This window comes from Anolis sagrei, chromosome 2 (assembly GCF_037176765.1).
Source record: "Anolis sagrei isolate rAnoSag1 chromosome 2, rAnoSag1.mat, whole genome shotgun sequence".
Taxonomy (NCBI): Eukaryota; Metazoa; Chordata; class Lepidosauria; order Squamata; family Dactyloidae; genus Anolis; species Anolis sagrei.
The window spans coordinates 98275893-98297300 of NC_090022.1; the positions used below are offsets into that span (position 1 = coordinate 98275893).

General features: G+C 40.1%; 1 protein-coding gene across 2 annotated transcripts in view; it reads right to left on the reverse strand.

Moving 5' to 3' along the window:
* PPP2R2B (protein phosphatase 2 regulatory subunit Bbeta) overlaps positions 1–16867 on the reverse strand; it is a 313461-nt gene extending 296594 nt beyond the window's left edge. Inside the window, exons 1-2 of one of the 2 annotated variants that reach the window (XM_060765140.2) lie at positions 16843–16867; positions 16633–16710 (exon numbers count right to left, since the gene is read on the reverse strand). In XM_060765140.2, the coding sequence (XP_060621123.2) occupies positions 16633–16710; positions 16843–16852 (88 nt within the window). In that variant the 5' untranslated portion in view covers positions 16853–16867. Of the gene's footprint in view, positions 1–1533; positions 1719–16632; positions 16711–16842 lie in introns of those variants that run through there. The other variant, XM_060765141.2, reaches the window with a different exon arrangement.
* Positions 16868–21408: the final 4541 nt, after the last annotated feature.

The window sequence follows — 21408 nt, forward strand, 5'->3', positions numbered from 1 at the left end:
TCAGAGTTTGGAAGCAGCCACTAAAAGGCCCTCTCCCTTGTTCCCACCAAACGCACTTGAGTGGGTGGTGGACAGAAAGAAAGCCTTCCCTAGATTTCTAAGAGGTTCACAGAGAGACATGTGGTCCTTCAAATAGCCTGAACCTGAGCTGTATAGGGTTTATAGGTCAAAACCAGAACTTTGAATTATGTCCAGAGACAGGTTGACAGCCACTGGAGCTGTGGCAATGGGGGAGTTGTGTGCTTCTTGTAGTTCTGTATATCTACAGGTCCTTTATATCAACATGTTGCATTCCTTGTGTTAGCTACACAACTCAGTTTGGACAGCATCAGGAACAGAACTAGGTTGTTGTGAGTTTTCCAGGCTGTGTGGTCATGTTCCAGAAGCACTCACTCCTGACATTTTGCCTACATCTATGGCAGGCATCCTCAGAGGTTATGAGGTCTCATAAACATCAGGAGAGCATGCTTCTGGAACATGGCCATACAGCCTGGAAAACTCAGAACCACAATGAGATTCCAGCCATGAAAGCCTTCAACAATACAAGGAACAGAACAATTTAATTACCAGACTACTTAAGTCTCCAGTTACGCTGAAGTAAACAAAACTCATACTTTTGAAACAATCCTGTAAACATACTTGAATGCCACCTATCAATTAATTAACTGCACCTCCAAAATCATCCCAGATGAGCATCCTCTAAGATAGTTATTCAAAACATGCTTTCTTGTTCTGTCTTTACAATGTATCGTCATAGGGTAAGATAGGGATTCCAGTGCTAATTATTGCAAAATGTTTGCAAACAGTTAAGAATGTGGCATCAATGGAAATTCACAAATTTCGGTAAGAAAAACATATCCAAGGAAAACTTTGAACAATTTACCCTCAAATCTTCAGCATTTTTCAACCTTTAAAACTTGCTCAAGTATCTGAAATATATTCTCCCACCCTGATGCAAAAGGCGACCCCTCTCCCAGCCAAAGACATCTGAAAACAGACTCCTACAAATTGGGAGAAAAGGGGGGAAATCATCAAGGCTCTTCAATGTGTATGTGACTGGGGAGAGGACAGAAATAGTGACATACGTTCAAATTTGCAGTGCAGAAAACATCATCTGCGGTTACTTTTCCCCCTATTCTGGCTGCGATATATAAACCAGACATGCAAAACTTAACAGAAGGGGATAGAGATAGGCAGCGAGATTCTCTGGACTCTTGGAAAGTCCTGCAATCCTTCCTCTGGTGCTGAGATGTTTGGCCCCATTGGCCTTGAGCAGGGATTGCTTTCTCTGTCCAACCCAAAGGATGTGTGTGCCCTGCTGCTGCTGCTGCACAGGGCCACGCCGGGGGCTCCGGAAAGCTTCCTTTTGGAATGGCCACGCACGGGCTGGGAAAGGCTTGGGTGGGCGCTGCCTCGCTTGCCTTCCTCCCCCCCCCCCCCCCGGCCCCTCTCCTGGCGGAGAAACACCCTTCCTCCTTCCTCCTTCCTCCTCCTCCTCTCTCGGTCCCCTCTCCTCCCCTCCCCTCTGCGTACCTTCCGTGTGGCAGCTGGAAGAGAGGATGGTGCTCGGAGGTCGGAAGAGGTAAGGCAGGTAGCGAGAAAAGCATTTCATCTTCCTCCAGGAAACACCCCAAGGCCAGGTGAGCAGCCTCCCTCCGGCTTCCGAGGCGGGCTACATGACGGGCGCCTGGCCGGACCCGCTCCGCCGCAGAGCCGCCCAAGCCCAGTCGCTGCCCCGCTCGGCCCCGCCGGAGCCCATCTTGCCATCCGCCCGGTGGTCCGCCCGCCTCCAGACCCAACTCCGGAGCCCCCGGGCGGTCGGCAGGCAGGCAGGCAGGCAGGCAGGGGCGGGCAGGCGGGCGCGCGGGCAGGCCGGCGAGGCTCCTCATTGGCTGCGGCGCACCAGAATCAGGATTTGCTGACTAAGGCCCTCCCGACCGGGGTCACCGCCGCCGCCGCCGCCTTCCCCGGGCAGAGCAGAGAGCCCTGGCTGCGGGAAACGCCGGGCCCAGCAGGCTGAGGATGAGGCCCGGGGTGGGATGCCCCTGCCTTCTCTACAGATGCGGATCCCCAGGCTGAACAGAGGTCAACTTCAAGCCACCAGCCTCCTTGGACTTTCCATTTCTGTTATCATTGAGGGAAAGGATTTCCAATAGAACTGATGCTGCCTTGTTGTGAGTTTTCCGGGCTGTATGGCCATGTTCCAGAAGCATTCTCTCCTGACGTTTCGCCCACATCTATGGCAGGCATCCTCACAGGTATCTGCCAGCATGCCAACAAATAGTTTTGTAAGATCTACAGAGATACTCACAACGCGAGACAGGGCCTTCTCTGTGGCGGCCCCCCGACTTTGGAATGCCCTTCCAAAAGAGCTTCGTCAGGCCCCTACTCTGGCAGTTTTCAGAAGGAACCTAAAAACTTGGCTGTTCCGATGTGCCTTCGCAGATTAGGAATCCCCATCCCAAGTCCTAGATGCACTTTAGCACAACTAATGTTGCTGCACACCGCACTTAATCCCACGTTCCTCCTGCCATCTCAGCACTTTTAACCCTGTACCCCATTGCGCTGGCCGAACCAGTTTTAATAGTGTCTTGATGTATTGTCATTGTGGTTATTTTGCTTAATTGTTTGATTTGCTTGTTTATTGTTGTGTTATGTTTTCTATTGTATTGTGTTTTGTGGCTTCGGCCCGTGTAAGCCGCATCGAGTCCTGCGGGAGATGCTAGCGGGGTACAAATAAAGTTAATAATAATAATAATAATAATAATAACACTTCAGCACGCAAGAGTCCAAAAGTGGCAGGCTAAAACCTGGAACCTCAAGCCATGGCTAATAATAATAATAATAATAATAATAACAACACTATAAGCATAATAATAATAATAATAATAATAAGCATAATAATAAGACAGACTATAAGCAGAGGCATAACCCCATTGCTCAGATGATTCATTGGAACTCGTGCCACAAAAACCATCTGCCTGCGACAAAGAACTGCTGGGGTCACAAGCCAGAAAAAGTTACAGAAAATGAACACACCAAGCTACTCTGGGACTTCCGAATTCAGACAGACAGAGATTTGGAGCACAATCCTCCTGACATTACGATCGTGTTAAAAAACAAAGTATGGATTGTTGATGTTGCAATCCCAGGTGATAGCAGGATTGAAGAGGAACAACTGGAAAAGCTGACATGATATGAGATTTAAAGATTGAACTGCATAGGATCTGGCACAAGCCAGTCAAGGTGATCCCAGTGGTGATCAGCACACTGGGTGCAGTGCCTAAAGACCTTGGCCTACACTTAAACAAAATCAGTGCAGACAAAATTACCATCTGTCAGCTGTAGAAGGCCACCTTACTGGGATCTGCACGCATTATTCATCGATACATCACACAGTCCTAGACACTTGGGAAGTGTTCGACATGTAATCTAATACAACATTCTGCAGAGTGTCTGCTGTGGACTCATCTTGTTGTGTTTCAAATAATGATAATAATAATAATAATAAACTTTATTTATACTCCGCCACCATCTCCCCAAAGGGGTCTCGAGGCTGCTAACATGAGGTCAAGTCCAGAATTACAGTACAACAAAATAAAATAAAATACAAACAGGAAATAATAACATCAAAATAAAATACATAATATAACAAAATGCAATAAACAAATGCAAAATAAAGTGATGAAGAAATAATACCGAATGAGAGACTCCCTCCTGGGGACACAGAAGACTGGGCAACTTGGAAGGCACTGAACAGACTGTGCTCTGGCACCACGAGATGCAGAGCCAACCTTAAGAAATGGGCCACAAAGTAGAGTCCATGACATGCTAGTGTGGAGAAGAGCAAACCACAGACCACCTACTCTAGGGTTGCTATAAGGAGGTCCTCCATTGTGCATGTGGCAGTCTGAGCCCTGCCACGTGCACAGTGGAGGACCTCCTTACAGCAACACCAAAGGCACTCCAAGTGGCCAGCTACTGATCAAAGGACATTTAATATAATGCAAAGTTTTTAAACTTTGTGTTTTTCAAATACATTACAACTGTACCCTTGGTTCACTCCTGATACAATAAATAAATAAATCCTCTGAGGTTGTGAGGTATATTGGAAACTAAGCAAGGGAGGTTTCAGGCCTGTAGCGAGGGGGGGGGGTAGGGGTTCAACCCCCCCCCGAAATATTTCAGATTTTTTTAAAAAACCTGGTTTACTCATGAATTTTAACTGGTTAACCAAATCCCCATGCTAAGTCTATGAGATGCAAACAATTAAGAGTCCCTCCAGAACTGCAAGCACTATCTCAAGCAAATATTGGCAATTTATTCACACTGTCATTACTTGCAGCAATAGCCGATGTAGTTGTTCTGGTACAGCTGTATCAGGAGCTCCAACTTTATTTGCTTTGTATTAAATGTTTGCTTGCAGTCCTAGGTTTCAGGGACTCTGCAGATAGGTGGCTTCTTTGGTTGCAGTCATAGGGCAAGTCACCTGTCCATCATTGTTAAGTTTTGGTCACGCCCCTTGCTCAGGGCAATTGGGAAGGGAGCCATTTTTAGCTAGTCTCAGCAAGGTAAACTTATGTATAGGATGTGTGCAAGCTTCCCCTGTACAAAAGCTTCAACCCTTAAGACCTTCCAGGGGAGAAAGGTCTTAAGAGTCTCCAAAGAATTTCCAGGAAAACAGCCCTAAAGACCAAAGAACTCCAGTTGGAGAACATCTACTGCCTTGCTGGTAGGTCCACTCGATGTTCGAGGCGCAGTTCGACCCGGTAGCGGAGCCCACATCAGTAAGGGTTAGATTACAGTCAGCCTGGGAGAAGTTAAAAGGGGGATTTTCCTTTAAAGAAGAAGTTATTGAAGACAGTTGCCTGTTCTTCGTGGGCAAGATTAGGAATTCACCAGTTGCCTAAAAGCTTGGAATCATTTGCTTAACTTTACTGAAGACAAGATAAGTTTCTGTTTGATTGTTCATTAATAAAAGACTTTGTTGTACTTCACAAGCCATCTAAAGACTGTTTGTGGTGGAAACCTCTGAGAACTTCTCTTTGGGCCCCCTGGCTTCCCGCTGGGCAAAGGTTGCACATCCTGTTCTAAAGACAATTATTTACAGGCCCAGCGCGCGACAGAACAGTAGTGATGCAACCAAGGGGGATGATGAATGCTCTCATTAAGGAGGCCAGACTTGAGGTTTCAACCCCCCCGCGAAATTTTCAAACCCACCCCCCCCCCCCCCCGAAAATTTCAACCCCTCCCGAAATTTTTTTCTGGCTACGGCCCTGGGAGGTTTATATATCTGTGGAAGGTCCAGGGTAGAAGAAAGAATTTTTGTCTGTTGAAGGCAAGTGTGCTATACATCCTGGAAAACTCACAGCAACCCAGTGATTCTGGCCACAATAGCCTCCGAGAACGCATGGAACAAATGTTTTTAATACCTCTGTGCCTTCAAGTCTTGTGCCGAACCTATCAAGATTTTCCCCTTGGCAAGGTTTGTTCAGAGGGGGTTTGCCTTTCTATTCTCTGAGGCTGAAAGAGCGTGGCTTCTTTGCCACAGCCACCCAGTGAATTTCTATGGCTTCACAGGGATGCCTAACCCAATCTCACATAGTCCTAGTCCAACACTCACATCTGAGGCAGACAGGCCAAGGTCATCCAGAGGGTTTCCATGGTAGATTTAGGATTCAGAGGCTTCCTCTCCAGGTCACTCAAACCCTGCATTATGTTGGCTCTCTTGCCAAAGTTACCTATTTATACTAGGGCAGCAAAAGATGTAGAAGTTTTATGTGTGCCAGGAGTGACTTGAAAAACTGCAAGTTGCTTCTGGTGTGAGATAATTAGCTGCCTGCAAGCACATTGCCCAAGGAATGCCTGGGTGTTTTATCATCTTGTGGGAGGTTTCTTTCATGTCCCCACATGAGAAGCTGGAGCTGACAGACAGGAGCTCACCCCTCTCCCAGGATTCGAACAGCCAACCTTTTGGTCAGCAGTCCTGCTGGAACAAGGGTTTAACCCATTGTGCCACTGGGGGCTCCAGATGTGGAAGTTGACTTTGGTGAATCCTCAAGGCTTCATAGCAAGGATACAGGCCCCAAGAATATACATATTTTGCTCTAGCAGTAGAAATCCTGATATGTTCAAAAGGTGTAGTAGCATTGCAGACTAATAACAAAGTAATATTTTTATATACTCAGAGATGGATCCTATTGGCTCAATTTGACTTACTCTGGGTTTGTATAGAATTGTGGACTCAACACATCCTTGTGACATGTCTACTAAGAAGTTTTACTAATTTCAAAAGTTTAACTTGTAAGTAAATGTGCAAAGGATTTGGAGCGCTAGTTAATTTTAGTATTATGGGTTTTTTTTCTAGTATGCTTGCTAGGGGGTGGTTCCTGTACTTATAATGGTTGTGTTGTTGTATGCCTTCAAGTTTTGGGTTTCCATGACCAAAAGGAAAATAAGATTCTGGTCTTCAGAGTCATCAGCCACTACACTATGCTGGTTGTGTGGAAGAGGGAAGCTCATCAGATGTCACTTATTAACTGGTTGTATGACAGGCAACACCTGAAATCTCCACTCCCATGCCATCATTAAAGGTACAAGAGATATTGCTGGTATTCTGTGTGGCATTTATACAACAATGAAGAAGCGGAAATATACACAGCACTGCATAGCACTTAGGTTGGAGCCCCCGGTGGTGGGGTTCGAATCCTAGGAGCAGGGTGAACTCCCATCTGTTAGCTCCAGCTTCCCATAGGATGGCAAAACAAACATTTCTATTCTAGTGTATTTCCGTGTAAGCCCCATCCAATAATGCAACCATTTCCTCCTTAGTTGACAGAGATCTTTTTCCTGTCCCAGTACATTTGAAAGTCCAAATTCATGTCTACTCCTATTTGTTGCATTTCATTTCACCTAAGAGGCAATACCTTATGACAACAACAATAATATCCCCTAAATATCACTTTCTTCTTTAAAATGGACTCAATGAAGCTTGAAAATTTCTGAAATAATTCAAAAGTATTAGTGTACCCATGTGTGTTAATTTAAAAACAAACGATAGAGTTAAAACCATTTGAAAATCATTAAACGATAATATGAAAAAAATCAACAAAACAACACAGTATGCCAGTAGCCTATCACAGTCAATTCCCAAAAGCCTGCTGGCGGAGGAAGAGCAAGGAAGGATGCCTCCTAGAAAACAAATTATACAATCTGGGCTCAGCCATCAAAAAGCAGCCAGAGAACGTAGTGGGACAGAGAGGAGGGCCTCTCCCAAACATCTTAATGTTCCAACAAACATCATAAAAAGGATACAGCCCTTCAAATAGCTTATAGGCCTTGTTAAGTCAAACCCAGCACTTTGAATCATGCCTTAAAATGAACCCACAGCCAGTGGAGGTTTTTGAACATTGGATTTGTATGCTCCCAGTGAACAATTTGATTGTGACTCATGATGGGCTGTGGTTGTTAGCTTTTTTGCTGCCCACCACCTGTCCAGGCTTCATTTCCCTCCTATTCTCCTTGCTGAATACATCTCTAGGGAAACTGATCACCCCCTAGAAATCTCTAGAATTTTAGCACTATTGCACCGGTGGTTTGCAGGCATTGGATGCCTCCAACTTCTTTCTGGCTTATGGCGACCCTCAAACAAACCTATCACAGACTTTATTTGGACTTTCTTCCCCTTGTTCTTTTATATAATTTTTTAAAAAATTATATAGACTTATATATAAAACATTAGTTCACCAATCTTATGACTTTACATCCACCCCCCCCCCCCACACACACACACACACACATACACATACACACACCTTCCTTTATTCTCTGCACTCTGGCACGACGAGATGCAGAGCCAACCTTGAGAAATGGGGTCACCAAGTGGAGTACATGACACGCGAGTGTGGAGAAGAGCAAACCACAGAACTCTTGCTACAATGCAACCTGAGCCCTGCCACATGCACAATGGAGGACCTTCTTATAGCAACACCAGAGGCACTCCAAGTGGCCAGCTTCTGGTCAAAGGACATTTAGTATAACACCAATTTAGTAAAAACGTTGTGTTTTTAAAATACATTACAACTCTCTCCTTGTTTGCTTCTGATACGATAAATAAAATAAAGAGGGATTTTTGTCTTTTTCTTCCTCTGAAGTTGAGTGTGTCACTTGCTCAAGCTCACCCAGTGGGTTCCCTAGCTAAGTGGATATCATACAGGTTCCCACTCCATTTTATTGGAATTTCTTTCTTTTTAAAATATAATTGGGGAGAAAAGAGACCACTTAAAATTGCAACAAATCCAGAAGCAAAATGGGGGACACTGTGAGAGGCCTGGACATACCCTTTTGAGGACCCATGTTGCAAGCAAGTCATGCACAAAATAACTTACTGGTTTTTCTCAGGTGGGATACCTTTTTGAATGTGGAAACAAGATGCCTTAAAAATCCATATTAAATGGAACAGCACCATGCAGCCCAGATCATCAATATGAATGGGACCAAGAAAATATTATGTTTCATCAGTTTTCAGGTGTTTAACAGAAATAGAGCTTTTTAAAACTTTTCACATTGTAAGGGGCCAGTTATTTTCATGATCTAGCATAAAATAACTTGTGCAGGACTTGAATATTGAACTATATAGATATGCTATTGGAATTGCATCATTTCAGACCTGACTTTAAAACTATACTATGATTGCTTTACTATTATTTTCCCGTGTGTAGACTTGATGTCTAAAATGTTTTTCCTCCTATAACTGATAGCTCAATTTTTCCTTCTGACTCACTTTACTGCGCCTCTGCTTTGTTTCACAACCTACAGCCCCACAGACGCATTTCTTTGATAGAAGCCAATACACCAGGAAACTGAATAATAACACTAGATTACACTAGAGTACACTAGAGAGCATTGTAATACTCCACAATAAAACAGTAACAACAATACTGGGATACTTTGCAAGCGTCTTCTTGTGTGCCTTCAAGTTGTTTTCAACTTATGGCAACCTTAAGGCAAATCTGTAATGGGGTTTTCTTAGCAAGATTTGTCCAGAGGAGTTTGCCATTGCCTTCCTCTGAGGACAAGAGAGTAGGACTTGCCTAAACTCACCCAGTGGGTTTACAGGGAATTTGAACTCTGGTCTCCAGAGTTCCCGTGTCAAGGCTGTCACCAGCCACAATACCCACCTATTTGAGTCTTGAGTTGCGCTGGCTGATGTTAACCAGTATGCTGTTTCCTAGGAGGCTGGGAAAGGGAGGGAGAAAAGCTCCCATGCCCTTGCCCAGAATCCTTAGCAAGGGCAGTTAGCCCACCCAGGAAAAGATAGGAGATGTGTTACTGATGGCGAAAGCCACAATATGGAAGGTGAGAAGCAGGCATGTAGCCGGGGGGGGGGGGGGGCTTGGGGGGTTCAGCCCCCCCCCCCCCCCGAAATTCTCATGATGGTCCGCAAGAAGGCCTTACTGGTACATTATTTAAACTATCATGTTTATTCATATCATGATCTGATCACCATGCTCAATATATCCCATATGCATGGGGGTATTGGGGTAACGATACAAAAGGTTTGCTAAGGTAAACCCTCTTTCACTCAGACTCAGCCCCCCCCCCCCCCCGAATCAAATTCAGCTCCCCCCAAAACAAAATCCTGGCTACGGGCCTGGTGAGAAGGGAAAGCCATCTTGTATCCCTGGGCTACCTGAGTCTGGGCACAGCAGAATGGTGCTAAGACAGCTGCAGCCGGTTCAATTTAGGAACTAGCTCAGCTGTCCTAACTATCCCTAAATTGGGGGACAACTGAAATCGGGTTAGCTTGACCCCAGGGGGAAAATCCATTTGAATGAGGTTTTGTGGGAAACCTCATTCAGGTGGCTTTCCCCTGGGTTAAACCAGATGAGCCCCATGTGCTGTTTAGCTGCTGCAGGGCTAATCTAGGGCCTCACTGATCTAAGAGGCCAGTTTAGATGTGCTCTATGTTATACTGGCTGCCTGCTTTGTGATCATGGAAGACCTCTTTACCATTCATCACACCTGTACACACTCTTCTATATGAGTCAATAAAAGTTGTGTTTTTTTTTTTTTTGCAAGCAATGGCATAGCATTCAAGCAATAATCATTATTTATTTATTTATCACTTGCTCAGGTGTTCCTGTGAGTATCTCTAGATCTTAGGAAGATATTTCTTGATTTAAGGTGTTGACTTTCTGGCTAATATCTGAACAGAGGATGAGCCGGGGATTTTATTTATTTATTTTTTTGTCGTGTCAGGAGTGACTTGAGAAACTGCAAGTCGCTTCTGGTGTGAGAGAATTGCCCAGGGGACGCCCAGATGATTTTTGATGTTTTTATCATCCTTGTGGGAGGCTTCTCTCATGTCCCCGCATGAGGAGCTGGAGCTGATAGAGGGAGCTCATCCGCCTCTCCCCGGATTCGAACCTGCGACCTGTCGGTCTTCAGTCCTGCTGGCACGGGGGTTTAACCCACTGCACCACCGGGGGCTCCTGAGCCGGGCATGTCAATGCCTTGGTCCTTTCATTGCTGGCTGCTATTTCCCTGTGGATATCAGGTGGTGCAATACTGGCTAAACAGTATAATTTCTCCAGCGGTGTAGGGTGTAGATATCCTGTGATAATGCGGCATGTCTCATTAAGAGCCACATCCACTGTTTTTAATGTGGTGAGATGTTTTCCACACCGGGTATTCAGCAGCAGAGTAGCAAAGCACAAGGGCAGATGTCTTCACTATGTCTAGTTGTGATCCCCAGGTTGATCATCATCATAATCATCATAATATAATTCTATTTCTTAATTGCCTCTTCTCGCGGCTCAAGGTGGGGCACAAGGTGGAGCTAAAACACTTCATTAAATATTATATAAAGTACAAAAAACCTTCATAAAAGCTGCTTGTTTGCCCAAGGAGACTGTTTTCTGGCATGAATAGGTCTAAAGAGAAATAGCAGTTGGATTCTCAACAGGAATGCTCACTTTAAACCACTTGCTCACATAGACACCTGTGGACAAGTTATTCCTAAATTTGCTTTCTAGCTAACAGAGAAGCCACCATAACAATAGTTTAAAATGTTATTACATGACACCTAGTTTTGAATTAAAGAATTACTTCTGAAAATCATAATTAATTATTCAGGACATGGTCAAAATAACATGGATTATCCTAATGCTATGTGGAATATGACAAATCCATAACCACACATTATGTCTAGAATGTACAAACATAAAAATGATTGAAAGAACAACTCTGCCTAAAATCAAGAATTAATGCTTCTTGAAATGGTACATTAGATTGCACAGAAACGTATCTAAATTTGTGTAAGAAATTACATAGAATTATGATCTTGGGCCTTTTTTTCCTTCTATTTTCCAAGACCAAGCACAATATTGCCCCAGGCCTTTCTTGCAAATAAATGTGTAATATCAGCTCAAGAAAATGATCGTTACTTGATTCTCATTTGTTTTGCATTGTCAGCTTTGAAATTACATACAATATTTGACCAACTGGATGTTGCAATTGTTTGGAGGAAATTGCTTTAAAATGCTTCCTTCAAAATAAAGTAAAAAGAGCAAGTAGTATGTTAAGAGAATATAGCAGAAAAATATACGTATTTTCAAGTTTCATATGTTGTTTCCCATATGACAAGACAATGGTATTTTGTCTGAATGAACACTTGTTATATGGTTTTAGATTTAATATTTTCTTAGTCCTAAAAAGAAAATGGACCAAAGCATTGTAAGAGTTTCTATTCCCATTAGCAGAAGCACTTGGCTTTACAAGGGTCAGAAGTCTCTTAGCTCCTTACTCCTGCCAGTGTTCTTTCTTTTCCCTACTGCTCTTTCTCTCTTCCTCCTCCAATCTTTCCTCTTTTCACTGGTCTTTCTATTCACCCTGTACCCATTCAGCCTTTCCCACTGCTTATCCCCATCACATCCACCCCACTACCTCACCCCATCAGAACCTTCTCTCTGTGTCTCTTTTTTAACAGTTTATGGGTCCCTACAAATAGCAGCCACACATAGAGTTTATAGGTTTCAATCCAAGTACAGCTCCTTTGAATTTCAGACTAAAACCCACAGCCGAGTCATCACTCCACTGATGTGGAAGCAACGAGTGTCAAGTTTCATATTTCAGTGTTTTACAGTTTTAAAGATATAGTGGAGATAAACAAAAAAGAGAGAGAAATTACCATAATTAGGTTCATATAAGCTAAATTGTATTTGGATCATGTTTTTTCTTGTCATTTGTTCATATAATTTATTGAGACATTATCAAATGGTGCCTATTTATTTTGAAGTTCTTTTTCTATAAATTTCTCACTTGGCCATTATATTTTCTACTCAAACCAACGTGGTTCCCCACCCCATCTCTTTAGGCTGAAGGACTGAGGATTCCTTGTTGTTTGTCAGCTACTTTATCTGTTTTCCTCTTATCACTTTCTGATGTCTTATACTTCCAATTCATGTTCAGCAGTATAGTCCATATGGCCAGATTTTGCATCAGTTTTAGCATTCTTAAACTTTGGAATCTTAATATTATAAACATGCTATAATAGGAAGGAAATTTAGTAATCTTTATTTTGAAGTATTTATTGCAATGATCAAAATAGTAAATGTACATATATACACATCCCAAAGGAGAAACACTTTAAAAAATAAATTTATTGCAATAGCTTTACTGTGAAATAATTATATAAAAAGAAGAAGAAAGGGGAAAGGAGTAGTTGGGGAAAACAGTAGTTGGGGGGGGGGGGCAGGGAGAGAAAAGCAAAAAGGAAAAAGAAGAAAAAATGAAAAAAGAGAAGAAAGAAAAAATGAAAAACACTTTTGATCATCTAAACATGTAGTAACTTTACATTGCTTGATATTGTGCTAAATAATACTAAACATCCTACTTTTTAATTTACACACACACACACAGTTATTTCCATAGTATTCAGTGATAAAGGACTTGAATTTGGCAAAATAGAAACCACACTAATGCTCATCCTGTAGCTCTACCCATGTTAAATTTGCTCATGCTTTCATAAATTACTGTAATCTGTGAATAGGAGGTTAGTCTGGGAACTATTAAATACATCTAGCCTTGCATACATACACTATTTTATCATGCCATTTTATACAATTGAATTTAAGCATCCATGTATTATGGTATCCATCTGGGGAGGATTCCTGGAACCCCAGTGGATGCTAAGGGCCCACTATACATGCAATTACATTTCCAGAAATATGCTTAAATGTTCACAAAATAAATGGTTGTGTTATGGATACTGAAGAGCTTATTAACAACAGAAAATTACACCTACACGGTTAAAAGGAAACACACTGTAACAGCCAAGGGAAAACTCAGCAGTACTCATTCCACCTTTCCCTCCACGTGGAAGAAAAAAATAGCAAAATGCTTTTATGAGAGAGAGAGCAGACAGAGGAGCTCTGGACTTGGCCAGTCATCACAACTGTGTTGGGTTGTGAAGGCAGGGAGGAGGAACTAGTGATTATGAACATAATGTTATACACAGTACTACTTTGTTTTGAAGGCTTAATTTGGTCATGAAGATTAATTTGATGGCATCCATAGGGATGTGAAAAAGTGCTAGTATGCTGAAATATACAATAATCTTCATTTGTGCTACATCATATTTATTGATTGTGGATTCTCATTTGACCTCTAAAGATACTTCTTTTCCCCTAAAAATTATATAATAGCAGTAAAGAAAATCCACTCTGCTTTTGAAACAAGAACATCTCCCCAGTTTCACAGTAGTTTGCACTTCCGTAATTACTTACTAATAAAATTCTGCTTTCCGTGCAATCAGCAGGATACAAACTGTGAAAGCAATTAGTAAGTGCCATAACAAAGAACACAACAAAGCTGGGCTCACATTTAAATTCAATGCAGAAAGTTATCCAAGATTTAAAAGGCTCAATTTCTAGCTGTGAATAACATATGAAGTTATAGCGGTACTGTTCCATTATCTGGATGGAGGGCACTAGGGGGCGCTAGAGAGAGAAAATAGTCCATTTAACAGTGGGGGTCTTGAAGGAGGAAAACCATTTTCCCCGTTTTTGCTGGTTATTCCCCTCCCCACTTCCTATATCATAAACAACAGTTGTTTCCACGATGGGGACATGGGTGGGGAGAATGACAGGAAAACAGGATGAAATGGTTCTCCTTCTTCAACGCCCCCTCCACCCCTATAAATTGGACTATCCTTCTCTATCTAGCACCTTCTTGTGGCCTCTGCCCAGATAATGGAACAGTTATAGCTATGACATGCTTATGTTCAAAGTATCAAAAATTTATAAGAATTATTTCCGATTAGACAGACCATAAATATTAAAAAATATTTAAAAAACAAAAATTATTAGAAAATGTAGGTGGATATTCCTTTTCATTGTAACATCATTACATTTGAAGTAAATCATCACTCTCTCATATCAATGCCAAGTGATGACTTGCAGCTGATTTGCTGTTGTGAACCATTTGGGTATTATAGTAACACCACATACATAACTTTATTATTAATATCTTGACAGTGAATAGCACACAATAAACATTTTTTCTGCTGTCAGAGGGAAATTATTGTTGATTCTACAGTTATAGAGTTGCTAACCCCATTTGTTTTAATGAATATAATCATAATAGAAAATATTCTACGAAAAGACTAATAAAAGAATTGTGAGCATATATCTTTCAAATGACCCCTGTGCTCTCAATTCTGTGTGTGTGTGCAGAACCATTAAATTTGCCAACCCATTTGTGCAGATCTGTGATTTTTTTGGAGTTTTCTTAAGCATTTTGCCAGTTGCTTCCTTCAAAATACAGCCTACAGTACCTGGTATTCAAGTACTAACTTGGGGTGACCATGCTTAGCAACAGACAACTTTGTTTCTTACTGTTTTGCCCTCTTCTTACTGGCTTGATCTCTTCAGCTAATAAATATTCAGATTTCATAAGACTATAGAAAATTGGCCAAGCATTGATTTTTTTATGTCATTCATGACCATTGATGAGTATGCCTTCTTTTTTAAAGATGCAGTATTTTAAAAAAATCACTGTAATGTCCTGTGCTACCGCCTCAGTCCAGCCAAAAAAAAAAATGCCACTTAATTAGACATGTCCAAAAAGGGGTGGGGATTTTTTGCTGCTACATATTTTGAAATTTTAAAAAACCCAGCCTGTTAGTAGAAATAAAATATTGGAGCCTCATCACACTTGAGCATTTATTTATGCTGTGACTGCCTCCTGCAGAATTCTGGGCCTGTAAATTGCTCATCCAAAGAAGCCTTGGGCCTCCCTAAAGTACAAACCCCAGAGGCAGTCACAGCATTTAAAGTGGATTAAAGTGGATAAATGCTCAGGTGTGATGAGGCCCTTTGTGTTTGTTTTGGAAACTATTTTATTTATTTATTTATTTATTTATTTATTACGACATTGATATTTAACCAATTTTGTTTGTTTCCATCTGAAGTGTCCTTATGATGCACTTTCACCCGTCCCTAATGAAGGCTTAACCCCATTGTTCCTCCTTTTTGGGTTCTTCCCTCTTCCCTCTCAAAGGCACTTTTTCGACTCCTATTTCATCCAGGGTTTTATTATTTTATCCCGCCCTATTTGTTTGACTTTTAGTATGTTATTTTGCACTGTTTATTTTATTTTGTGATTTTATGTATATTGTTCTGATGTAATTTTTTCTATTGTTTTGTATTTTATTTTGCTGTATTGTATTTTTGGGCTTGGCCTATGTGAGCCGCCCCAAGTCCCCTCAGGGGAGATGGTGGTGGGGTATAAATAAAGATTATTATTATTACTATTATTATTACTACTATTATTACTATTATTATATGCCGTCCTTCTCACCTTGAAGGGGACTCAGAGCGGCTTACAAGATATATATATACATACAATATATTATATTATTAGCATAGCACAATATCAGGATTATATATTACTATATTGTACTATACCATTATACAGTTATATTATTAGTATTAGTATCAGTATTATAAGTATTAGTATAAAACTACCTCTGTATCTTCTGTGAAACAGGCAATGTTGCCTGGATAATTTTAAAAATGCATTCACAAGAACTTTAGCAACAAAAAAAGAAACCAACAAGAACATTTATTTTATCTTGTTTTCTCTGTGAGGAAAATATAATGTATCTTATAAAATAACCCCATATTGCATGGGCATAAAGAATATCTTGAGTATTTTCATGTCTCCCATTTCTATGTACTGCTTGATACTCACACCCTTCCATAACATGAAGCACAATAAAATGTCTGTGCCACAATAGTTAATGCAATTATACAGTACTCATGAAAAACTAGAAAGATATTATTCACTCGACCAAGCAAATAAAGTTGGATATTTTTCTGCTTTGTTAATGCTCTGAATTATTATTGCACATAAAAGCTGTGAAAGCAGAATGGTGTGTGTTACTCACATTTAATTGACCAAGAAACAAAGGTTTCCTTTTTTAAAAAATAAATAAATCATGCTACCTGTTTGCACAGAATGTAGTACTGTGTGAACAATAGAAACAAAGCCATAATTGACTAGGTAATTGGTTAAAAATATCCCACAAGCTCTCTTTGATTCCACAAACAAAATGAAAAGTAAACCTACCTTCAGTGGCCCCTACGTCAATAGTTCCTTTCACTTGACTGAAGCACCATAACACATCTTGCATGAAATTCTCAAATCCTGCAGGTACAAAACAGAGGGATTGGCCAGAATATTTAGGATTTTCCTTTTACATTTAAAGTAACAAATAAGCAACTTCAATTATAATCCTTGCTACTGTGTAAATAATATGAGGGAAATCCATGTTCTCACCTGGAATCATTTTGCAATGCAATGCAAAACCCACTCTCTTGGGAATGTGGCAACATTGTGCCCACATTGAATTGCTTCTCTGTCTGTTTTGTGTGTGCCATCTGAGGCTATTTTGAAAATGGTGCAATCGGAGTCAGCTCCCAATACATCATTGGTAGCAGCATCCAAGAGTCACATTCTTTATAAAAGCCTCTCTTCATCAGAGTATTGCTGTACATTCACTCAATCATGTCAGCTCCATCTTGTGAGCATTATTTTGCTCCTCTTTCTTAAAAGTTCAATAAAATAACATTCTTGGTTGAATCAATAGCTGGACTTTCCTCACCGAATTAAACTAAGGATAGAGTTAAAGGAACCATTCCCTCATTCTTCTCTTCCTGTTATTCTTTCCTTCCTTCCCCCTCTCCTCCAGTTGCAACATATGGGGAAACATACAAACACACATAATAAACAATAAAATTTGTGTAACAAAAACTAGCATTTTTGCATATTTTGCATTCACAGGTACATAAACATCAAGGCAGAAAGCTGGTGAAGTCTCATATAAGATAGCAGTAATGTGTGGCACATACCCTTGGTCTTAGGTGTGGGAATTAAGAACAGAAGACGTATCATTACACACCTGGCACCCATACTAGCACAACAGCCCGATATATAAGTCATCCTCATAGGCGGCACAGCAGTTACATAGTATTAGATTTTACACATGTACACATAAAGATACACAGTAAAAGTATTGAAGTATATAATTCATGTGTATATTTCCTTTTAGTAAGCTAGCTCTGCTGCATTTAAGTGCTGGGAGCAGGGACTTTAAACTTCGGCTTATTCTGCCAAGGTAACCCCTGGACCTCTGCACCAAAGACTTGGACAGCACTACTGTACATAGGAATGGTGCATTCAAGTACTAATGGGCATTTTACACTTTTTTCATGTCAGGAGCGACTTGAGAAACTGCAAGTCACTTCTGGTGTGAGAGAATTGGCTGTCTGCAAGGATGTTGCTCAGGGAACACCCAGGTGTTTTGATGTTTTACCATCCTTGTGGGAGGCTTCTCTCATGTCCCTGCATGGGGAGCCGATTTTACACTAATCATGGATTCCCGGTTATGGTGACAGGGCATCTCTATGAACTCGCAAACAGTAGCCGTCAAGTTTCAGCTTTCTAGGTGGCAACATAAGCTATTAGTGTATTACTGCAATATTATTATTCATTTTTGGGTGCAGATTGAAACTTTTCTATTTACTAGAGTGGGTTTGGCTGAGATTTACAAACAATATTTTACACAGCTTGTCTCCTCAAAATATTTTTCAGGGTGGCTTATGACAGGAAAGCAAATAACACTGAAACTACTGGAAACACAACCATCTATGTACTGTTATACAAATATAAAGTAATAGATACAAATGTACTAGAAATGTCAACATTTCATAAATCATTGAAATGTTGCATTAATATGCATTAATTTTAATTAAATGGATTTTAAGCTTAATATTGTATATGTTTAAGGCATTGCCATATGTTAGCCACCATGAGTCCCCCTTTAGGGTAGAAAGGTGGGGTATAAATAGGCTAAATAAATAAATAAATAAATAATGTCAAATAGAATGAAAATAAGTTTGTCCTAGGGTTTAAAATTCATGAGTATAGTGTGCTAGGTATGCAGGCTCAGAGAGATCATTCCAAAGTGCCATCATTAAACCCCAATAACTTATTTTCACAATCCAATAATATTAAAGTGTGTGTGTGTCCGGGGGGGGGGGGGGGTACTTTCCCTGCCTAATAACTTACCTTATGATATTAGTAGCTAATAAATGAGTAAAAATCACCCCAAATTAAATATCTTACGTATTCCTAATTATTTATCTTAAACATTTTGGGATGCAATTTATCTCATCTCTTTGAAAGACAAATCAAGACATTACACATTGGTGGAGTGCTTTAGTAAACATAATGTCTTGAATGATAACATTTTAAGAACATTCATGTAAGGGACACTGGGTTGAGAGAAGAAAATTGACTGAAGCCTTCAAAAAGTGATGACAGGTTCTAACACTCTATGGAAATTTTATTCTGCTTTAATTTTCAATAAAAATCGAGTCTTTCATGAAACAGTTCCAGTTTATCTTGCAATGTGTGTGAGAGAAACCTTTTTCTTCATGACCAACATTTTTTTATTTTAAAGAAAACTTAATGTTATGGCTCACACTTCAATGCACTGAAACAATGAGACAAAGAAACATTGTTCTGCCTTAAAGGTATTACATTAAATATCTTTATTGCAATGTGTGTTTAATTCCCTCCAAGGATTCTATAAAGACATAATTCAATTTAAAATCTCTTAAATTTTCCCTTTGAATTTTGTATTGCTACTTCTAAAGGTCTCAATTTTTTTAAAATATCCTGCAAATAAATGGTAAGAGATTTGACACTATGTGTAGGTTTCATTAAACAAGAAAAGTATGAACTCAGATGGGACGGACCAGAGCTAATCGAAAAATGTAAAATAATTTTTAAATGTACAGTTTGAAACTGTCAGAGGTTAGTGTGCTTTCCTGTTAGGGAAAGGAAAAAAAGTGGGAGAAGAACTGTAGTGTGCCTGCCAAACATTGTACAATCCTGCTGCAAATCTAAAGGACCTTGATTCATAATAGCAGCTTTTGTATTATTTCCAAGTAAAAAATGTTGTATTGTGATAATAAATTACTATAAAGAGACAACACAAAACATATGTGGTCTTATGAAGTTGGATGTCACCAGTAATATTAAAGCAGCTTTAGTTTATTGATTTATTTCAAAAATTGCCCAAGGGATTTCATAATTTCTGTTGATTAGGCATCTTCTTTTAAACTAGTTAATTAGTCTAGGGAGCATAAATAAATATAGATATCACTACAGTTTGATTAGTGGTGATTTATAAAAATTGAAAGACACGTAAGATAACTTGAAATGTAAAGATAAATATAATCTAATTAAAAACAACTCTTAAGAGACTACCTCTAAAGTGTTACTTTAAAAACATTTGTTGGCATTAGCATCTTACAATCAAATCAGCATTCAAAGGTGTATGCATAGTTCCCAACTCCACTAATTAATATTTTTTACTTTGTCAACAAATGTTATTACAACTAATTCTAATGTAGATTAACCTGAATAAAACATAGAGCTAGTAATCAGTTAATTAGTTGTTAATAATTAGTAATTAGCAACAAGCAATGGCTACAGTTGCTCAGTTATTGATAAAAATGCTTGATTTGGATTTTTCTTACTCAAATGTCACCCACCTGTTTGAAGACAATTTAACATGTTTCTGGGAGATGAAATGCAGGATTTTCTTTCCCTTTTTGAATTAACCGTTTATGCAGATGTTATGTTTACTCCTGAACTGTCTGTGCCTTGCACCTCACAGTTGGCTGACTCACGCTGAGGAATGAAGTCATCCTCCTGTTGTTTTGAAGACTTTTGTACATTGATGATAAAGACAAGCTGCTACTCACATTCCCCTTCGAATTAAGATACTGAAACATTACTGATTACATGTTACCACCAAAGGGACTACACTAGAAGTCTAACATTTGTTTAATGAGACTTTAGGAGCATATTGTCCAACTTTTCTGGGAGGCATACAGAGAAGTGTTCATAAAGTATGCAGTGTGAAAGTATGTCACCCTCTTGAAAATAGCTGCCAGGGAGCGGGGGGGGGGGGGGGCACTCTTACTTTAGCCAGATCAGGTCTAAATATGTATGTTTTCCGAAATTCTAATGCTTATAGAAATAGTATAATAGACTGGGCTTTCCTCGTGTTTTTTTAATCTTCTTATAGAGCAGGTATGGAGATAAACCCAGGATTAATCCATGGAAGTATAGACCTTTTTTCTTAATGCATTCATAATTTTTCTTCTGATTACTTTGTGGTTTCACGGAGATATCTACTGTCTGCTTTACATTTTTCCTAGATTAGTGGGTGCAATCTTGCAGATGAAGCTGATTTTTTTAAAACTCAGAATGATGCCCCCATTGTGTACACTGATATGTACTTACTGAGATGTTTACATTTTTCAAGACAGATTTCTAAGGGGTTGTTGTTATAGTGTGCCTTTATGCCATGTCCAATTCATAGTGACCCTAAGGCAAACTCATCATGGAGGTTTGTTTGTAGGGGGATGCCGTTGCCTTCCTCTGAGGCAGAAAGAGTTTGAGTTGTCCAAGGTCATCCAGTTGGGTATCCATGGCTTGGCTGGGATTTGTACACTGGTCTCCGAGAATCATAGTCCCAATGCTCAAATCAGTGTACCATGCTGGCTATTGTACTTTAAAACAGAGCATGAGAACTGCCTTGGGTCCCACATCATCAGAAAGGTAGCATGTAAATGCAATAAACACAATGGTCGCCCAAATCCTATTCAAACCAGTTTGGCTAGTAGTAAGAGGTGATAGGTTTTTATGATCAACATTACACAGGATCTCTATTTTAAAAACTACCATTGGGCTCTTTTTAATTGTATAGGTAAGTTCATATGAAAAGTCAAAAATATTATTCTAAATAAAGAGTGTCTTGGACCATGA